This window comes from Silene latifolia, chromosome 2 (genome assembly GCF_048544455.1).
Source record: "Silene latifolia isolate original U9 population chromosome 2, ASM4854445v1, whole genome shotgun sequence".
Taxonomy (NCBI): Eukaryota; Viridiplantae; Streptophyta; class Magnoliopsida; order Caryophyllales; family Caryophyllaceae; genus Silene; species Silene latifolia.
Window position 1 is genome coordinate 197,459,764 of NC_133527.1, and position 20,828 is coordinate 197,480,591.

Below are 20,828 nucleotides of genomic sequence, written 5' to 3' on the forward strand. Positions count from 1 at the left end.
ATAACTAATTTTGCTCATTTTTACCAATAATTGTTCGAAATTCTAAAGTTATACTCTCTTACTTCACTCTCTTACTATTTTCCATAAATCTATTGTACGCGAAAATAATCTGTGACACAAACTTTTTACTTATTTGGTGTTACAGGGCATTCTACATATTTTTAAATATGACAGAAATTTTTTAAAAGTATAAAATCCATTGAAATTGAGAGAATATAAAATTATTATAATATACAAGTATATCCATTATTAGGTACTGAAAATTTAGTTCGTACTTGCAACACATACACAATAATTTTAAAATGTTACCTTAAGCAACTTTTTTTATAAAATATGCAATTATTTTCACTATCCATCTATAATTACAGGTGTAAAAACTCTAATTCATTTAATCAATAAAGTGAAATTAAACTAACGCTTAAATATTTGTTGGTTAAGAAAAACATTTGTATTGCATAATCTTTAAGCCGATTAAAATAATAAATTATTAACGATCCCGTGATTTTCACGGGCTCCAAAACTAGTTTCAACTAAAATACAAACATACCAAATGCCTTACTTGATTACTTCGTACAAAATTGACCCGACTTAATTAACTCGTTTTTTTCTTAAAGAAACTAATAAAAACACCAAAACAAAACCATAAACCACCACACCCACCAAATGGCAACCGCAACACCACCAACACTCAATCACCACCCTCTCCAAAACCCCTTTCTTTCATCTCCTCCTCCATTTAATCAACCCTTAAAACCCTTTTCTCCACCAACAAAACCAACCTTAAAAATCAGAAATGAATCCCAATCCCAACAAAATTGGACGACAATCAACTACCACGTGTCACAAATTAACCCTATCCACGTCATCCCTACATCTCCTAGGTTGTTGCCTGTGATGTCATCAACTGAACAATCAGTTGAACATACTAAAAAAGTTTGTCTGTTTTATTGTCCTGAGACTAAAGCTCTTGCTCAAAGAATTGCTGCTCAATCTGATGCTATTCAACTTCGTAGTATCTCTTGGAGGTAATGCAGCATTACCTCTTTTTTATTTCGGGTTATTCGGAAATAGCCTCTTTGTATTGCTAATATAACATAGCCCTTGAGACACTGCGGTAATGTTGTTGTTGTTGTTGTTGTTTATTTTTGCATTATTTAATATAATGTGAATAATTGTGGTAAAAATATTCGGAAATAGCCTCTTTGTGTTGCCAACATTAGGGCCCTTGAGGCACTGGGTAATGTTGTTCACCTCATTTTTATTTCGGATCATTTGGAAATAGCCTCTTTGTGTTGCTAACATAAGGATGCGGGTACAATTTTCAATGGTGTGAACTTTTTAAATAATGTGAATGATTGTGGTAAAACGATGCTGTCTTTTTGTGATTTTCTTTCAGTAATGTGAATGATTGTGGTGAAAAGATGGTGTGTTTTTTGTGGGTTTGGGTTGTTTTAATGAGATAAATGGTGGTAATTTGGATAGGAACATACCCATGTGATGATTTATAGGAAAGTCCATAAATTGTAGGGAAAAACATTGAGAAATATATCATATATGATGGGTTTGTGTTAGTTTTGTGAAATATATGATGAGTAGTTCAATAATGTGGGTGATTGAGGAGATGTGCTTGTTAGAATCGGGGAATGGGTATTGTTGTATGGAATTACTGAGTTTGTGGATGTTAGTTATCGAGGTGGTGGTGGTCGGTGGAGGAGGAGTTGTATAAAGTTATGCATTGAACTAGCGGAGCCATGTTCATTGGAACTTTTGTAGGCCTTTAACTTGGGTACAAAGGCGAAGAACATAATAAGAGAAATAAAAAGAACCAACTTTCCATGAAAGATGGGTTTGTAATTTATTCAATGACAATTTGTGATGTGGGATTTTGGTGAATTTGGAGCATAGTTAATAGTGTTTGAAAGGAAGTTAAAGGTGCAAAGGTAATTGAAATGCGATGGAAACTCCAAGATGCATTTGTTATGACGAGAGTAGCATAAGTGCAATTTATCTAGAAATATGTAGTTTAAAATGCAATGTCGTGAATTCTTATTGTGTGCCTTGTTGTGATCTATTCAGCTTCTCACACTATGGCCATGGCCAATGATTTGGCTGAGGGGGATAGGTTATGGAACACTTAAGCTTGTGGAGGAGAGATATCATGGCATTACCTCAAGGGTTATAATTTCACTGCTTTCATCTCTACTTTCATCCATCTCCATGAATGCATATATGCATATTTTAGGCTTATAAACTGATTCGGCTGGATCACTAGTCCGTTGGTCATGAAATTTCGCAAAAGATTACCATTAGCATTTGCGGAAACCTCACTTGGTTTCGGCAAGTACTCTGTATGTTTAAAATCTTAGTTGATAGGTTTTTTCTACTATTCAGTAGATATGCAGTACTAAGCATTCTGCTATGCTGAAGAGAATGGCTGTTGGGATGGGTTCTGGGAGCGAGAGTGAGAGTGAGAGCAAAAAATATTATGTATGACCCAATTCACTCTAAAAACAACTCTGCACCATAGAATTAATGGAGGAACATGTTATCGCGTCACCACCAGGCGTCAATATTAGGGTAACAAATCAGGCTATTATACTGACTTATATTGCTTTGTATTTGTTTTGAAGAAACTACAGTTCACAGTGATGAAACTCTTGTTAGTTTTGTCCATCTTAGGTCGGTGAGGAAGTCTTTGACATATGATGGGGATTTGGATAGGAACTTACCTATGTGATGATTTCTAAGGAAGTCCATGAGTTGTAGGAAAAACATAGTGAAATATATCAAAATAAGACGGGTTGGTATTATTTATGAAATATATGATGGGTTTCAATAATGTTGATGATGGAGGGAAAATGTGCTTGTTAGAATGGGTAAGTGGTTATTATTTTTGTGAAATTTATGATGGGTATCCATCAAAATGTTTGCTTTCACAAGTATGGTGGGCTACTGAGTTTGTGGATGTTAGTTAGCGAGGTGGTGGTCGATGGAGGAGTTGCATAAAATTATGCGTCTAAGTAGGGGAGCCATGTGCCCATGTTCATGACGAAGAACATAATAAGAGAAATAAAAAGAACCAATTTTCCTTGAAAGTTGGGTTTGTAATTTATGCAATGACATTTTGTGATGTGGGATTTTGGTGATACTGGGGCATAGTTGATACTTAATAGTGTTTGAAAGAAGGTTCAGGGTCCGAGGTAACTGAGGTGCCATGGAAATCCTAAGATGTATTTGTGATTATGATGAGAGAGGCGTAACTGCAATTTATCTAGCAATCTGTAGTTTAAAATGTGATGTCTTGAATTCCTACCATGCGTCTTGTTGTGATATATTCAGTTTCTCACGCTAAGGCCATGGTTGGATTGAGAGCGATAAGCTAAGGAATAAGGTGTAATAGGATCAACAACTCAAACAAACGGATGAGTATAGGTGCAGGTGGTCTAATTTGTGAGTGCGAGGAGTGAGGGATCAGTTAAATACTCGTGTTATGTTAGATATCATGGCATTAGCTCGAGGGTCATAATTTCACCTACTTTCATCCATCTCCATCAATCCATGTATGCATATGTTGACTTATAAACTGATTTGGCTGCATCATTAGTCCGCTGGTCATGAATTTTCGCAAAAATTACCATTAGCATTTGCGGAAACCTCACTTGGTTTTGGCGAGTACTCTGTAGTTAATTCTTAGTTGATAGATTCTTTTACTAGTAGATATGCAGTGCTAACTGCTAAGCATTCTGCTATGCTGACGAGAATGGCTGTTGGGTCGGGTTCTGGGTGTGAGACTGCGAGTGGGATAGTAAATACTATAATGTGCGACCCAATTCACTCTAAGCGCGGCTCTGATTTATAGAATTTTTGAAGGAACATGTTATCACGTCACCATCAGGCATCAATATTAGGTAACAAATGAAGTTATTATCATGGTTACCGAATTCGCTCGGTGCCCTGCGAATCGCGAATTGCTAAAAGCGAATTCTATCATGTTGCTTACTAAAAATACATATAACACACATTCTATAGGAGCGAATCGCGAATTGGTATGGACATATTCATAGCGAATTCGGTAACCATGGTTATTATACTGTCTGCTTACAGTGATGAAACTTTTTTTAGTTTTGTATATCTTAGGTAGGTGAGGGGAAGTCTGACATCTGTATTTCTCTTAATATAGGACTTTTGATGATGGGTTCCCGAACCTATTCATATCTAACGCTCATGGTATACGTGGGCAGCATGTTGCTTTCTTGGCATCATTCAGCTCTCCTGGTGTCATTTTTGAACAACTCTCAGTCATATATGCTCTTCCCAAGCTTTTCGTTGCCTCCTTCACACTTGTGCTCCCCTTTTTCCCTACTGGTACATCTGAAAGGATGGAAGATGAAGGTGATGTAGCAACTGCATTCACGCTTGCTAGGATTTTGTCACATATTCCAATTTCAAGAGGAGGCCCTACGAGTTTGGTGACCTTTGATATACATGCGCTGCAGGTTTGCACCCCGACAACCTTTCAGTACTGTTTTTGCTGTCGTATGGCCTTAAGAGGTGTTCATTTGTCTTTTGATTACTAACCCTATATTATTTCTTTTTGTATTTAGGAAAGATTTTACTTCGGCGACAATATATTGCCATGCTTTGCGAGTGGGATTCCTTTACTCAAAAAGAGGCTCCAACAACTTCCTGATTCTGACAATGTATGGCTTCATTAGAGTACATACCGTACAATTTTTGCCGGTGTCATGTATTTAGCTGTTCGAATTAGCATAGCTAAAATATGATTTCAACCTTTTTTTTTATTTCTCAGATATCTATTGCTTTCCCGGACGATGGTGCATGGAAACGATTTCATAAGCTGCTGCAACATTACCCCACGGTAAGCATAGTACTCTTCAGTCCACCTTAGGGACTTGTATTATATTGTCCTTAACATCTTTAATCATGCGCAAGAAATTTAGCTAGTGCCATATACATACTATAATATTCAAAATTTTCAAAATTTGTGCTATATCATGTATCTGAGGATGGTTGGATTGGAAATTAATCTCGCATAAGATGGGTTATGATACATATCAAACTGGCGGATGTATCAGATAGCCAGATATTTCTTTAGATGTTTTGATATAATTGAAGCTTTTGCTTAGTTGAATGGCCTCAGTTAGCAGTCGAGGAAAGATGAAGGAGGAGAGTATGCAATAGCATTGTAATAGTATAGAGGTCTGACCATATTGTTCCCTACGCTACTTCTGAGTTATGAGTAATAATCATGATCCAATTGGCCCGTCTCTACTAAGTTTTGTTAGACTGAATTTTTGTGCTGTTTAAATGCCTCCTTTTGGTAACTCCCTCTGCCATATTAATATTGTCCTCGTCTTACTCCGAGGGCCAACGGTGTTGTTTTTTCCTTATAGTTGCAATTTTAGCATGATAATTAGATGATGCTTATATTGATAAACCAAACTTGACAAATTTTGCATTATGTCTACTTATATTGGGAGAAATGTATGGTCAAAGTTTCTCACCAAAACAATACATACCGTTAACTTGTTATAGACTAGACACGAGTCAATTTTAATAGGGTTATTCTTGAGTCGCTTATTTCAGATTGAGTGTGTGTTAAATTCATTGATACCTGTTAAAGTTTCCCTGTCAAAAGGTTTTATACAAATCTTTGTAATATCTATGGTTGGTATTCCTTACATGGCTTATGTAGATTTTTTTTTTGAAAAGTGTCATGGCTTATGTAGATAGTATGTGCAAAAGTTCGTGAAGGTGATCAGCGGATAGTTCGTCTGAAGGAGGGTGATCCTAAAGGCCGTCATGTTGTGATTGTTGATGACCTCGTGCAATCAGGCGGCACCCTTATAGAATGCCAGGTATATTTCTCGGTCAGCTGGTCATTATTATCTTTAATTCATAAATCTTAATTTTTTTTGTTACCCTGATTCCATGAGATTCTTTATGTAGTCTATTGTACTCTACAATATACACTATCCTTGTACTACCCTTTTACCGCCTCCTTATTACTAGTGGTTTCATCGCTAATTTTGTGTGGCTGTTTTTCATATAGTAAATATATGTCTTAGGTTTGTGTTAATGTCATGTCTTTTAGATTCAGTATATGTGTAATGTAGAGATTTCCATATTTCCAATGGAGCCAAAGACTCATTACTCTTTGGTTATGGATTATAATGGAATAAATCAAAATGGCTCAAAGTGGCTGCGCTTCTTTCTTTTGTGAAGTAGAGGTGAGTTCTCGACGCAATTTTCATCTTGGGTCATTCGGAAACAGCCTCTTTGTGTTGCTAATACAAGGGTAAGGCTGCGTACATCCGACCCCCCCTTACCCCGCAATTTGCGGGAGCCATTGAGGCACCTGGGTAATGTTGTTGTTCTTGTTGTATATGTGTAATGTAGAGGTCGGTGATGCAATTTGCAAAACAGTTTTCTTCATCGGTCATCTGAAAACAGTTTCTCCATGTTTCAAACATAGGAGGATTAAGGCTTCTTACATAGTTACATCTCAACCCCTTTGCCAGGCCATAGACCATTCGAGGCAAATGTGCTGCTCATACACATTTGATGATTCTTCCTTATTATAGTCTTATAGCTAGGGCTGTCGACTATTGTTGGAACTCATGCCTTTCACACTTTTATTATGTTGTCTTATAGAAAGTGTTGGCCGCTCATGGAGCCTCGAAAATCAGTGCATATGTTACTCATGGAATCTTCCCAAACAGATCATGGGAACGCTTTAAACCCGATTCCGCCGGTACGTTATTTTCATTTTCAACCGTCTCATTTGTTCGGAATGTCTCGTAATTATAAGTTTTTCGATTTTGGCATGCTATATTCCTCCTGTTTATTGAAGAAATCCAGGAGAGGCGGAGTTAAGTTCAATGAACATTTTAAAGCAGTATCCAGTGATCGACTTCAATGAGAGTGAGAGAGACAGTGAGACCAACCGGATCTCGTGTATATCCTTGTATAATTATAGGGTTAAAGCGTCGGTCTTAGAGTGATAGAGTCTCTCATGTAATGTTTTATGAACAATGCTCAAGTTGTTTTTCTTTGTATCTGCAGGTCGGCCAGAGGAAGGACTGTCGTATTTCTGGATAACGGATTCTTGTCCTTTGACGGTAAAGGAGGTGAAAGCCCGGCCACCTTTTGAAGTGATAAGCCTTGCTGGCTCCATTGCCGCTGCTCTTCAGATCTAGCAATATCCCATGCTAAGCTTTTCTGGCCTACGAATTATTTTCCGCCAATTATTATCACTTCAGAACCGATTTCTTGACCACATAAGCTTAAATTCTACACTTAAATCTCCCTTTCTTAGCCTTCTAAATTCCATCTGATTGCGTAAAGAACAATATAACACCGATGCAGCTTGTATACTCGTATCATTTTGTAAATACCCTACATTCTATATATAATAGGGCTGATAAGTTTATGACGAACATTGTTTTATTTCCGTACAAGCAACTTCAACACATTCGGGTCCAAATAGAATGGCAATGATGACAGCAAGGTAGCTATATCACAACTCGAAACATAATCAATGGTGCAAAGAGGCTGGAGTTGATTCATTTCTTGGGCTTTAGGCCCTGTTTTTTGGACTTAATTTCAGCTCATTTCAGTTCAGTTTAGCTCTATTCAGTTCAGTTCAGCTTCATTCAATTCATTTCAGCCCTTCTCTTCACAAATTACTCTTATTTCAGTTCAATTCAGCTCCAAAGTTGAGTTCAGTTCAGACAGTTTCAGTCCAAAAGAACCGATTCTTAAAAGTTGTCCTCGGATGAAGGCCTAAATAAAACTCTGATCATCAACAAAAACGCTTGCCATTACATTATTTTTACCCGCAATTACATTATTTTTCACTGGCTATGGTTTCTTACAAGGCAACTTACAAAAATGTACATGTACTTCGACAAACTTTCACAACATCAAAAATGGTATACATGATAACATGGATCTTATAGCTTCTATCATGACGGCACTAATTCTGGGTTCCTGGCAAACAAGAAAACTAGGAAAAGAAATCACAATCAATAATAAAGGAAAAAGGAACAAGTATTACGCCGTTGCAGTCCACTGGATTCACACTTTGTGAGAGATCTTGATGTAATTCAGAAGTCTCTTCAGTGCTTGACCACTGTCAATGGCTTCTCTAGCTCTGCCTAGAGCCAAAGATATATCTTCGGCACCATCACAGCCTAACAAGTGGTCGACCACTCCAGCATTTAAGACGATTCTATCATATGCAGGTCCCTTCTCTCCACGAAGAGCTGCTAGACCCAGCTCTATATTCTTTGCTACCTGCACTTGCCAAGAGTTCATGATATACAATGTGAACTTTCGAAAATGGTGGAAGCAACTTTCCACCGAAAGAGTAACAAAACTGATAAGACTGAAAAGGTCAAAGAAAACTGCATCACAATATTACCAAATCCAACAAAAACATTCAGTTTCTTCACCAAATTGATCCATTCAGTAGAATTAGAATGTACTCGGCAATTCAACCATTATATTGCATCCCAGTTATATAGTTTCCAGGACTTTGATAGTCAGAAATGTCGATTTTGACCTTTAGTTTCTCCAAAGAGTGAGCCTATTGAGACTTGAGAGCCATTAAATTATTTTAAATGCAATTTTTAATTATTTTGATGATGTACATTAATATGCTATTACCTAAATCCCGACTAAAGAGTTCGAAACACAAGACACAAACACTGGAGATGTATTCAATGACTTGAACATAAGCTTTTCGGTAAGAAGCAACGAATGAGAATGAAACCGATTACGTAAATAAGAAAAAAAAAAATTAAAGAACCAATCCCTACCGATCTATCAGTCCTTGGTGTATCTGTGGGGTCAATACCATAGTCACTAGCATTCACTTCCAGATGAAAACTCTCCTGTGCTACACCTGAAGCACAATCAAGCAAGCTTCAGCAAATTAAAGACTCTGAAGATAAACACGTGGAGTTTGACAGGTAAGCATATAAGTATGCTGCGAATGATAACAGACCATCAAGGCCAAACGCAGCCGGACTGACAGAAGAGCGAAACCCAGAGCAGTAATTGACTGGAGGTCCTTTAGATGATTTTGACGACCGTAATCTAGTCGTCATAGATAGTGCCCCTTCTTCACCCTGCAGTGTGATATAGAATGGTGAAGAGATGTTCCATATTACGCAATAGCAGCACTAGCGTACAACGCCGTACATGACCCAACTAAAACTCTTAAAAATTACACTTGTAATGAATTCCCAAAAAAAAGAAAAATTCATTTCTAGTATCTACACTGTACAGAAAACAATAAGAAAAAAAGGTTCTAATTAGCGTGAAAACAACTGAAGCTTCTAACCTTGACTATTAACCCAGCATGGATGCCCCTTCTTTTCATAAGCATTAGAAGTGGTTCTTCATATCCTTCATGATAAAATCCTGCAACAATTGATTCCTTTCCTCGAGCCTGTTCAACACATTACACTTTCTCTTAGCTATCTTAATTGGTGTGAAATATGCGTTACAGCTTGACGATGCTACATGCACTGCAACAGACAATAAAGCACAAGCCGTGTTGTTGGTAGGGGTTTGGAGGGGTAAATCCATGCAGCCATATCTTATTACCCTTAACCAGTTTAGACCTGTACTCTTGACTACAGCATCTACTAGACATATAGATTAATAAACAATGTTACATTGTTACCCAATTGGACGACCTTTTGTGTCGAAAAATGCTTAATAAGACACCATGAAAGTTAGAGACAAAATAAAAAAATATGCAGAACTTAAATCCTTACCCTGATTAATTGCTGAACCTTTTCAGATGTTGCCAATGGTGGCCGTTTTTTAATGTGTTCCCTCAATCCGATCAAGGAATATCTGCAGGAAAAAGGTTTTGTCCCTGAGTTTACAGGTTACTGTGTTTGTAAGGTGAAATAATTGGATGTTTTCACGAACTAACAATTTGCATAAAACAAAAAACTTTATTTGTTGATGGTTCTCGTTTTATATTTAAGATTATAAATCAGAGTTTTAAAATTTGCAGATTGCCAGTCGACAAGCAAATTCTGGCAACCCTAATCTTGGATAAAACAGGCAGCTCTCTTTGTTTGCAGATAGACACTTTGATGATATTACTTACAAAGATGGGCGAGCTTCTCGTAGACTTACATATGAAAAGCCAACACTGTCATCCTGAGAATAAGAAGTAAATACATAAAGGTGACTGTAGGTTAAGAGTTAACTCGAAAAATTGGTTATTATTTTAGTAGAACTTCAAACCTCGATAAGCTGTTTAGCCTGTAATGTCGTCAAGTTTGTATTTGCTCCCATGTATTGCAGCATTTGTTCTTCTGTTACACCGCCCTAACAAAATTTACCATGTGAATATAAATAATAATGATAATAAAGCCAATGAGACATACCATTACAAGGAATGCATGCTACAATAATTCACGGTTCCTATGTCCTAATTATCACTTGTTTAAGATGCTTCAAATGCTACAGAAGAAACGCATTCAACCAACCTTTGGTGGCATCCAATCCACGCCGTGAAGCAAGCATGATTCACCATAACAAGATCTCACTGCAGCTACAAATAACGTGCTTCGGAAATACCGTGTGTTGCCATCATAAGGTTCACCATAGTGGGTTAAGGACTCCACATCAGCAACTGGAGTGGGACCTGGTGATCCAGTAAAAGTCCGATGGAATCAAATAATTGTGTTTCAGGAGGTACAGTACAGTAATCGGTTTCAATCAGGCACCCTCTAAAAAATTTAGGCTTTATATTTTCTGAGAAGCGAGCATTATGATCTCATTAGTGATATGACTAAAAGGCATTAGCCACACATTGTGTAAAATTAGGGGCATTACCAACTTCATCATCAAATGCAAGACAATACGCTTCAAGCTCTGGATCTGTTTCTCTGTTCATACGCTGGCCTATCAAAAATGCGGAAAGCAATGACTCGCTCACCCATGTTGATCCCTTATCCCCGGATTCCGAAGGCAGAACGTCTCTTAGAACACCCTTAACTTCCTCATATCCAAGATGACCTCCTGCCAGAACTACCCGTAAAGCACTTATTAGCCTCGTTTCCCTAGAATCCTGTCCTGTATAATTTGGTCCGATAGAACTGCTCACTCCCATTATAGAGCCTTCTGGATCAGCTATGAATAGTACATCAGGTGGAAGTACACGAACAAGCTCTGGCCAGAAAGTGCTCATAGCATTCCTTTCCCCTTCGCTCCACTGAGTAGCTTCAGGAAAAGCATTGGCCCTGATAGTCATTCCCGCAAAGAAAGCACCGAGTTGAGCTTTGGAGACCTCATCATCATCTTTAAGTTCCCCCTTGACTGACAATACACACAAAAAAAAAATAAGGGCGATTATTCCATTTTTCTTCTGTTTAAATGGAAATCATATTGTATCTAAAATATTGTTCATCATGCACACGCTATGATTAAATTCGCCATCTGGTAGAACCACCGAGTCACATAAAAATAGTATACACACACTTATCACATTTCTAAGAAAAAAAATTAGCAGGCCTACCATTCTAAGGTTTCAACTCCATATGCTCAAAATGTGAGATCAAACAATTGCTAAGCCACTACAAACCCACTGAATTTCATACAAACTAAACCAATTCAGTTCACAGCATTTTCAAACTGTGACTAATCTTGAATGCATAGATACATCTCTCACTGAGAAATGCCATGCCTCCAAATTTAGCAACTATGGAGTATTTCATCGACCCTCATAAATCTTCAATCTCTAACATGAACGCTCCTATCCTCTAATACAACCATTTGGAAAAGGCCTAAATGGTTGTATATATGGTAGGTTGAGGAAGAGTGAGGGTTTCGATTCTCCTCTTTGGTAAGCTTGATTCCTTTGAAGTTGGAAATTTGGGAATTTCCGACATTACTAAACAAGTTCCAAACAATGCGTTTACACCATTATCAGAAAGACACGGATTCTTATTCACGCATATGTTTCTTACGTGTTTTCTTCCATAACTATCAGCGATACTCACAACATGAAAGTTACCAAATTAGCAGCATCCAGTGAACTCGATTAAGTATACAGACTTACACTCCACGTATTTTACACAGTCTAGACAATCATATCAATGCTATGACCAAAGATATTCAATCTAGCAATCACAATATCATATACCCCTCAAAAAGCTGCCGGCACGTCCTGCTGCAAAGTTCCTCGAAAACACCAATACTCTACACAAGCTCCCTACAACAATCCTCATTTCCGACTCATGCGAGAATATAGGTAAACGCAATAGAACACATTCATAACATGACACTTTACAATTGACTAAAGGCAAAACCAATGACGTGATAGTCCTCTACAATGGAACACTATTCCCATTACCCTCCATTCCAACCGGATTTACATTTTTCTTTTAATAAAGTCTTCCAATAGATTGCTTATATTTCTTCTTTAACCTAGTTTTGACAATAAAGGGCAGCCCGGTGCACGATGGCGTCCCCACTAGGCGAGGGTCGGGGGAAGGGTCCCACCACAAGGGTGTAATTGGGGCAAGCCTTCCCTTGCCATTTTGGCAAGAGGCCGCTCCAAGGACTTGAACCCGTGAATTCACGGTCACAAAGCAACACCTTAACCTAGTTTTGACAATGTAAACGAAAATTTCGCCCTCGACCAACTCATGTAAGCAAGTAGCCCTACATTAATTTCAATGGTGCAATAGTAATTCAATTACAAAAATAATCATAATTCTCAAATAGGACCGTTCTTATAATAACTCCTGCATCTCATTTTAGGAAATATTTGCATCCTCCGGGAGGACGTCCTCCCTACACCCAAAGAAGGAGGGCCAAAATGGGAATTAAATACTTGGGTGTAGGGAGGACGCAAGTATTTCTCCTCATTTTAAGTCATTTCATGTGGTACAAAGGTTTACTCTAGACCAACTCCAACATAATATCCACCAAATTCTATTTACTTGAAAATTCCGCTCCAAAAGCAAACGTAAACTATCTAATTGAATAGACAGAGTACTCAGTACTGTACTATCTTAACTGCCAAAAAGCAGTTACTCGTATTAAACCAGATTACGAGAAAATAAAACATACTCCCTCAGTCTATATATGTCCCGGTCATTTCTTTACGTTTATACTTTTCAATTTTAAATATACTTTCACCTTTTAAAAGCAGCCGTAACTAATTGATCGGGACGGAGTGACTAGCATCAAAATATCAGTACGTCTTGCTTAAAACCGTCTTAGTTTTAAACCTCCCTCAAGTTCCAACCATTTCCTTCACTATTTTAATCGGTTGTGTGAGCTGTCCAAAGTTAAGACGGTCTTAAACAAGAATCGATGAAAATATAACAGGTATTCAAAAGAGTATACCAGATTTCAAGATGACGTCCAAGACTTTGAAAGCTTGGTCTTCGGTCAAGGGTTTAGTTTGAGTAGGACCAGTACAAACCCTAGCTTGAGCATCTAGAACAGTCTGATTCGGTTTCCGGAGCTCCGGTTTCCGGTATTCGGTTGATATAGCCGGGTTTCGAGTTGCGTCTTCAGTGAACCGGAGTTTTTCTGGTTTAGCCGAATCTACGGTCACTGCATTTATCGATAGTCCGAATCTTCGATTAATCCGACGGTTGAGTTTAAGCGAGGTTGGTAGGGTGGTGAGGTGGATGGTTGATCGGACGGTGGGTATTGAGGACGGTTTGGGTGAGGTTAATGGGTGTGTTACTGTATGGTCAGCGTGAAGTAGAAGTTTCATGTTTTGGGAGGGGAATATTTTGGATGCGGTTCAGTTTGGTCTCGAAGATAAATGAGTTAACGAAATGACTAATGGCCTTATGGGCCAACTAAGGGTCAGGTCATGTACACGATTGGTCTTCCTTGCGATGATCGTGTTGGTTATGAGATAAAACATGTTAGATCCTGTTTTTTTGGATTAAAATTGTGTGAACTGAACTGAATTTTAACTTAATGAATTCAAATTGAACTTAATAAAGCTGTCAATTTGAACTGAACTGAACTAAATTGAAGTAAAATAATAATAAAATGATTATACTGATAATGATAACAATAATACCAATAATAATAATAATAATAATAAATATTTTAATAACAATAATAATAATAATAAAATAAATAGTATAATATAATAATAATCTAATAAGATATATAAAAAATAAAATAGTAACATAATAATAAATATAGTAATAATAATAATATATTAGTAATATAAATCATAACATTATTAATAATAAAAACTAAAAAATAAATAATATTGTATTCATCTGGTAATATCTCCCTTATCTCTCTACAATATATATCTAGCCAAGTAACACAGCTTAATCCTTTAAGTTTACTGACTTGAGCGTCGGAGTGAGTACGCTTGGCACAAAGCCAAGCCCTCAGTTCGTTCATTGCTGCAGGAGAGGCCGAGAGGGACGATAAAGGCAAGAAGGGTTCAACCCAAGACATTATTCTACAAGCCACGGGTGGTAACGATACTTGCTCTGGAATTACACCCGGAACAAATATAATAATAATAATAATAATAGGTCTAATATAATAATTTATCAATATAATAATAATAAATATGTGATTAATAATATTAATAATAATGAATATATTAATAAAATAATAACATATTAATATAATAATATTAAATATAATAATAATATTAAATAAATTAATATAATAATAAGAATAATGACATCAATAAGAATATAAAATAAGAATAATAATATTAATGTTGAAATAAACTAATATGAACTGAACTGAACTAATCTGAACTAAGTTGAACTGAACTGAACTGTACTGAATGAAGCTGAACTGAACTGAACTAAACTTAATGAAGCTGAACTGAACTTATTAGAACTGAAATTAAGTTCAAAAGAACAGAGTCTTATTAAGGAAATAGCAGGAGACCACTTGTCGTTGTTGTTATTGAATGACAAATGGATTATGAATTTATGATTGGGTATGAATAATCAAAATACTTATAAAAAACACTCCAAATATAAAAAAAAGTAAACAAATAAATAAGACACCCAAAAAATGAAAAAGGTAAACAAATAATGGAACAGAGAGAGTATAAAATAATTCTAACAAAAATAATTATTTTCTTTTAATGTTATATAAATATACTAAATATTTAATTAAATTTTAAAAAACGTTTTTATAGGTTTCCATTAATGTGTCATACACTCATACTATTTGGGCCCGTGTCCAAGTCCGTTTCGATGCTACCGCGTACCGAGAGTACAAGTTACATTTCCATTAATCCGGACTTCCGGAGCCTCCAAATCAAATTTGAAAGGAGCAAAGCAAAATAACGAAAAAAAGAAGAAAATGGCGGGAGAATCAACAATGGCGGAGAGAGAAACAGAAAAAGCAACAATGGCGGAATGGCAATGACGAGCTCAATACTCTCGTTATTTCTCGTATCCATCTTCATACCTCAATTCAACAAAATAGCAACGAGAATTCTCTATGTACAATAGTTAGTAGAAGAGGATTCAAGTCTATTTGGCTCACTTCCGTTGGATATCTCACCGTATCTCTCCAACCGTCCGATCATTCTCCTCAAGTCTCCGTCTTCACCGTTTCTTACCGAGACGCTATTCTCGTACTCTCTCTATATCCTTATTTTTCATCGTTTTTTCTCTAGTATTTCAACCTATGTTACTCCGACACTTCATATTAGACCGAAAAATTGAAAACATCGTGGAATATAACTGTATCGGATACTTTCAGTTGAGTCGGAGTAACATAGATATCATTAATTGATACGGAGTATTTTAATTTTGATACAGATTGCTTTATTTGATCGATTTTATGTTTTGTTTAGTTTAGCGTAATTCTGCTTATGAAATAATTGATACTTTTTATTCTCGTCACTGTGTTGAATTGTTTCTCTTCGGAAACTACGTTAGGTGTTATTCGTATGAAAATTGAGAAGTTTCGAGTGTAAAGACGATATTGAGGATTATTGAAATTTAATTGGCAGGATAAGTGAGGGTTTGCGTTTCTGTAATTGAGATTTTACGCGATGTGTCAAGATTTAAAGGAGTAGCTAGATAAAGAGGAGTTAGATTTATCTATAGTTGGAAGTTTCGGAACCTCTTAAGTTAGTTTGATGAATTAATCGTGTTAAAATCGAGTCCTATGTCTTATACTCTACTTATGGAGTATTTAGTTACTAGCATGTTGATATTAATTGAAAATTTTTCACCAAGTATGCTGAATAAAGCGTAAGGATTTGATCGCTGTAGTTTTGCGCAGCTGATTCAGGACTTTTAAGTGTGTTAGGAGATATACAGTAGCTGATTCAGGAATAATGAGTCCGGTGTCTAGAAGCTGGAAGCGTATGTGACGTTATGCTGTATCTTAGCTGAGCTATATAAGTATGTAGGAGTAACTAATATTAGCATTTCTGTACAAGCATTCTTGGTAGTACATGTTCAACCAAGTGTGAAATCAAGTAGTGGATATTCAACACCTTGGATTTCATATGTACACTGTACAGTCCACATTATAGTGATGTTACGTAGTTCATATATGCTTAGTCAGTGATCATGACTAGCGTGTAAGCTAAGGCTAAGCGAGATGCAGTTCTGCATTATGCATATGGTACTATAATGGTGCATTTTGTCTTGCCTTAGTACAGTCTCAATTTCGTGTGAGTTAGGAGAATGTTCTGCTCTTGTTTGCAGGAAGAGCACCATGTTTCCAAATTGCATTTTCTGTGGCCTCAAGTGTCATGTCTCTCTGGGTTTCCTTCACGAGGTAGCCTCGTTGTTATAGCAAGCTACATCAACAGCCAAGGCAAGGTAGGCTGCCCTACAACTGATGCTCATCAGATGACTTGTAGTTTAAGTCTTACTTTGAACTGCTAATTTCGCCTCATATCTGCATCAAAAATATATTGTTAGCTGTCTTTACTGTTAGTAGTGAGGAGAACGTGGATTTTTATTTTATAAAACTAGCCGAGTTATAGGTTTTATACTTGAGTTTGTTAGCTGAACCATGTTGTTTCTGACTTTCTGTCATCCTGTGCATTCCTATTTCAGACCTGTAACATTAAAAATTCAACATACTCTTGTTTGCACTTTATTCTATGGCTAGTTAGTTAAGTACTCCGTACTGAACATAGTTACGGAGTCCAACCTTATACAATACAATATCTTAACTTTGACTTAAATTCTTAAAATACACGAATGTGATGCTTACCCTAAAGCTGTTTTGTCATCTTGAATTTTCTTTTATCAAAATGTGTGGGTCTGCAGAAGCAGAAGTTTGCATTGCGGTTTTCAGCACCATCTGAAACAGAAGATTTCATAACCTCAATGCAGGTGATATGTTGAACTCAGTCTTCTATATAGTTTGCCATGTTTCCTAAGACATACAGATTATTATTAAAGGCAATCCTTGTCCCATTTTGTCCCAGGATACGCTTTCAGGCAAATTCCCAACAGAAATTTCAGCTGTCATCGATTCCCCAACATCTTCTCAGTCTGAGTTCATCCCTCCATATAGGTAGTGCGATGCCCTTACTTGTCTGTCGTACTATTTGATCTTGCACTGAAGTCATCAACTTAAAATTGCAGACCTGATACGTCAAGCATGCATGGTCATGAGCCCCATAAATGCTTCTTCTGAGACAACCAACCTCCATTCTGACTATTATGAGAATCATCAGGACTCCCAATTTCAGACCCAGGACATAGAAGCCGATTCGGAAAGCAATGGTGTAGTATTTCCTCCTCGTTTCACATCACTCGTGAGTCGTGTCTAGTTGCTCTACTGAGCCAGAAGGCCCAGAACAAAGTAAGCTTCTCTTTCTCTTTACTGGAACCATAAACTATGTTATATCATGCCATGTCCGGCATAACTCAATGGAACTCGTACCCAACCATTGTCAATCTGACGCTTTTTCTTAAAGTTCCAAAAAAGGAGAACTCCATGACAAAAGTACTGGAAGAGACTTTGTATGAAGCATGTTGTATGATGTTTAAGGATAAGTATTAGTATTTTTCAGAAACATTGTGTTTTGAAGACATTTTTATACCGGTATCCCTATTTTTGGAATGAGTCCGTATGTCTGCAAAGTTGAGCGATGCCAAATAAAAAATATGGACATGCATCCGTGTCTGACACCCACAAACGAAGCTTAAGTAACATAGACCACAAGGCAACTAACCTTTTCTTCCCTATAATTCAGGTGAATTAGCTCTTGCTCTTGTACCTGAGCTTCAGGAACCCGATCTCAAATCTGAAATGGCGGTAACTTTTTTTATGCTTGAAGCTCCCAATCTTCTGCCAGAGTATCTTATCAGTTAAATGAAGCAATGCGAACACCTGAAACGAAGAAGTCATTGTTATTTCTCATAATTCGGCTCAAATAAGTCTCTTTTTCTTTCTGATTTTTCTTTCAATCTACTTGCAGAAATATATGCAAGATGCATCTTTCCTAGGTAAATGTCTCAACATTTGGTTCTTGCTACTACTACTGCTTTCCAATAATTCTTCTGTTCTTATTTTGTGCTTCGTTTAGTGAGATAGATGCGAGCAACAATCATTTATCATGCCTTAAAAGCAAAGACAATTGAGAGGCTCAATATAAGAAGCAGGACACTGGAGCTGCTAGAAAAACATGATTTTGTTTCATGTGAACTCCGTCTCTTTTTCACCAAATACAAATTCAAATGCAAAATGTTTAGTGATTTTGTTCCATGTATACCAAATTTAAGTCATGTTGAGTCTAAGTGTCTAACACGTGGATATACCCGAATTGGAGTAACACAGACCATAAGCCACCTCAAACAGAAGCTAACCTTTTACTTCCTCATAACGCAGGTGAATTAGCTCTCACTCTTGCACCTGAGCTTCAAGAACCTGATCTGAAATCTCAAATTGCGGTAACTTTTTTTCTGTATGCTTGATGTTCTGTCAACCTTTTGCTCAAGCAGGGCCGTCTAATAAAGTGTTTCACTTAGTTTCACATGGGCAAAAATTAAGTACTCCGTATTTCATTCTAGTATAGTGACGAAGACTCTCAACTCTCAACCCTTCCTTCAGTAAGGAGAGGCACAGGATCAAATCATCTACATATTTTTTTGATTGACTATTTGAAGGGCCTGGTTTTTAACTTAAGTCTTAAGCACAGGGCCCAGTCAAACCAAGGTTATTTGATTCACTTGGTCTCTAAAAAATCACGAATTTGTTCAAGCGCATTCTATCATAGCATGTCATACTGAAAATGTACTTCTACACAACACACTTTGTAAGAGCGTGTTGCACTGTTGCATATCGCGTATACATAGTGAATTACACAACCTTGCTTCATTCCACTGAGACGGCCGTCCTTCGAGTATCTGATCATTTGAATGAAATAACTTGAATACAAAACTAAATAGTTACAGTTTTAATTTCTCATATCATGGCCTCTTTAATTTTTCTTGTTTTCTGATTTTCCCCGTACAACTCTTTGCAGAAATACATGCAAGATGCATCCTTCCTAGGTAATTGTCTTTACAAACAACCTGTCTTGTTTCTTTCTTATGAACTCCATTAAAGTTATAACACGTAAAGCTAAGTTCTTCGAGAAATCTATGGACTGCAGTCAGTAGAGTCGTCTAAGCCAGTTAATATAAAGCGCGTTTTGACTGTTGTGTTTCAGATATGGTGAGCAAAGTGAACGAGGTCATCACCGAGCTTGTAGGCGACTTTGCCATATAGAAGACATTCTTGAGTTCAAGTTACCTTGTTAGACAGCTTTCTTCAAAATCGGGTTATGCATTGTGTGTTCTTTATCCCACAAGTATAGCAAAACAGGTGATGACACAGAACTACAGAAGATATCTATTGTAATTAGTGTTTTGTAAAAATGTTTTACTTGTAAAAACACTAACCAAAGTCTATATTATGCATAATATTTAAGCCATGGTATTTAATCATTCATCATTTTGCAAAGCATTTGACTCAAATGACATTTAGTTTTATACTCTTACCATGCATTAAGATCACGTGACAAAAATCTCTGGTGTCGAGATTTAAATAGAGTTGGAAAGTAACTCTATACCGTCCTCTTGACCTAATATGGGTAAGAAATTATTTATTTCTATTTTATGTGTATAATATTATTATTAATATTTTGATGTTCTCTGGTTATTTAAAACTATTGTATTTAAATTTGGAGTAAATGTGACAATTTCAACTAATAAAACAAAATAATACGAGTAATGTTTTTAACTGTACCAATAAATATTCGTAGTTGCTCATTCATGTACGCATTTTACTCATTCACGGACTTTTTGTCATTTGTTTTCCATGCCTTACCCTTCTCCAAAAAAACAAAAACTCTCTAAACACTCTCTAATTCCCTTTGTCACCAGATTAATCAATTAATCCGTCAAATTAATCAATTAGAGACGCTAGTTCTCATATCGATCGAGTAATAATTTATATTTAATTTATTAACGATGTTACAAGTAGATTAAACTTTTTTCACTAATGAAATTAGGGTTTGATGAAATAATTAAAATTTATGGTCGGAGTTTTCGTATGGTTGTGACTGCGGTGGTAGGCAAGAGGGTGGCCCCTGGTTTGACCGTATAGTTCAGAGAAGTCAATACTTGCTCAACAATTTCCATAGCACTAAAAGTCTAAAACGCGGCCAATTTGATCGACAGAGGAACTCAACATTTCCTACAATGAGATAACTAAAAATGCAGTGCTAAAGATTTTGAATTTTTGATGTCAGGCCTACAGTCAATCATTCCATTCTTTGATGCCATCGTATTCAA

At 36.7% G+C, this 20,828-nt stretch overlaps 2 protein-coding genes, 1 long non-coding RNA gene and 1 pseudogene across 3 annotated transcripts; 3 read left to right on the top strand and 1 right to left on the bottom strand.

Annotated features, from left to right (window-relative positions):
• The first annotated feature begins 614 nt into the window (after positions 1-614).
• Positions 615-7,460, top strand: LOC141644317 (ribose-phosphate pyrophosphokinase 3, mitochondrial-like). Its single transcript, XM_074453812.1, has 7 exons — positions 615-1,025; positions 4,181-4,496; positions 4,605-4,700; positions 4,811-4,879; positions 5,751-5,879; positions 6,676-6,775; positions 7,087-7,460. Exons 1-7 carry the CDS (start codon positions 664-666, stop codon positions 7,218-7,220), a joined length of 1,206 nt encoding a protein of 401 aa, XP_074309913.1. The 5' UTR covers positions 615-663; the 3' UTR covers positions 7,221-7,460.
• Positions 7,461-7,825: 365 nt separating this feature from the next.
• Positions 7,826-13,868, bottom strand: LOC141644315 (uncharacterized). The gene is made up of 10 exons (XM_074453810.1): positions 13,408-13,868; positions 10,888-11,370; positions 10,539-10,696; positions 10,294-10,377; positions 10,154-10,206; positions 9,810-9,891; positions 9,371-9,478; positions 9,032-9,155; positions 8,844-8,929; positions 7,826-8,319 (listed from the first exon to the last, which is right to left on the bottom strand). Exons 1-10 carry the CDS (start codon positions 13,784-13,786, stop codon positions 8,101-8,103), a joined length of 1,776 nt encoding a protein of 591 aa, XP_074309911.1. The 5' UTR covers positions 13,787-13,868; the 3' UTR covers positions 7,826-8,100.
• A 1,210-nt stretch (positions 13,869-15,078) lies between these two features.
• LOC141641935 (uncharacterized) lies at positions 15,079-18,334 on the top strand (annotated as a pseudogene).
• Positions 18,335-18,411: 77 nt separating this feature from the next.
• Positions 18,412-19,789, top strand: LOC141644318 (uncharacterized). Its single transcript, XR_012543997.1, has 4 exons — positions 18,412-18,497; positions 18,880-18,941; positions 19,517-19,544; positions 19,703-19,789. It is a non-coding gene; the product is annotated as an uncharacterized LOC141644318 (long non-coding RNA).
• The last annotated feature ends 1,039 nt before the right edge of the window (positions 19,790-20,828 follow it).

Excerpts from the sequence above, each read along its gene's own strand:
- LOC141644317 (XM_074453812.1), top strand. The coding sequence starts at position 664 with ATGGCAACCGCAACACCACCAACACTCAATCACCACCCTCTCCAAAAC. Across the intron at positions 5,880-6,675 it reads GCACCCTTATAGAATGCCAG|AAAGTGTTGGCCGCTCATGG; the intron begins GTATATTTCTCG and ends GTTGTCTTATAG. Across the intron at positions 6,776-7,086 it reads CTTTAAACCCGATTCCGCCG|GTCGGCCAGAGGAAGGACTG; the intron begins GTACGTTATTTT and ends TTGTATCTGCAG.
- LOC141644315 (XM_074453810.1), bottom strand. The coding sequence starts at position 13,786 with ATGAAACTTCTACTTCACGCTGACCATACAGTAACACACCCATTAACC. Across the intron at positions 10,378-10,538 it reads TGGATTGGATGCCACCAAAG|GGCGGTGTAACAGAAGAACA; the intron begins GTTGGTTGAATG and ends AAATTTTGTTAG. Across the intron at positions 10,207-10,293 it reads AGGCTAAACAGCTTATCGAG|GATGACAGTGTTGGCTTTTC; the intron begins GTTTGAAGTTCT and ends TCTTATTCTCAG.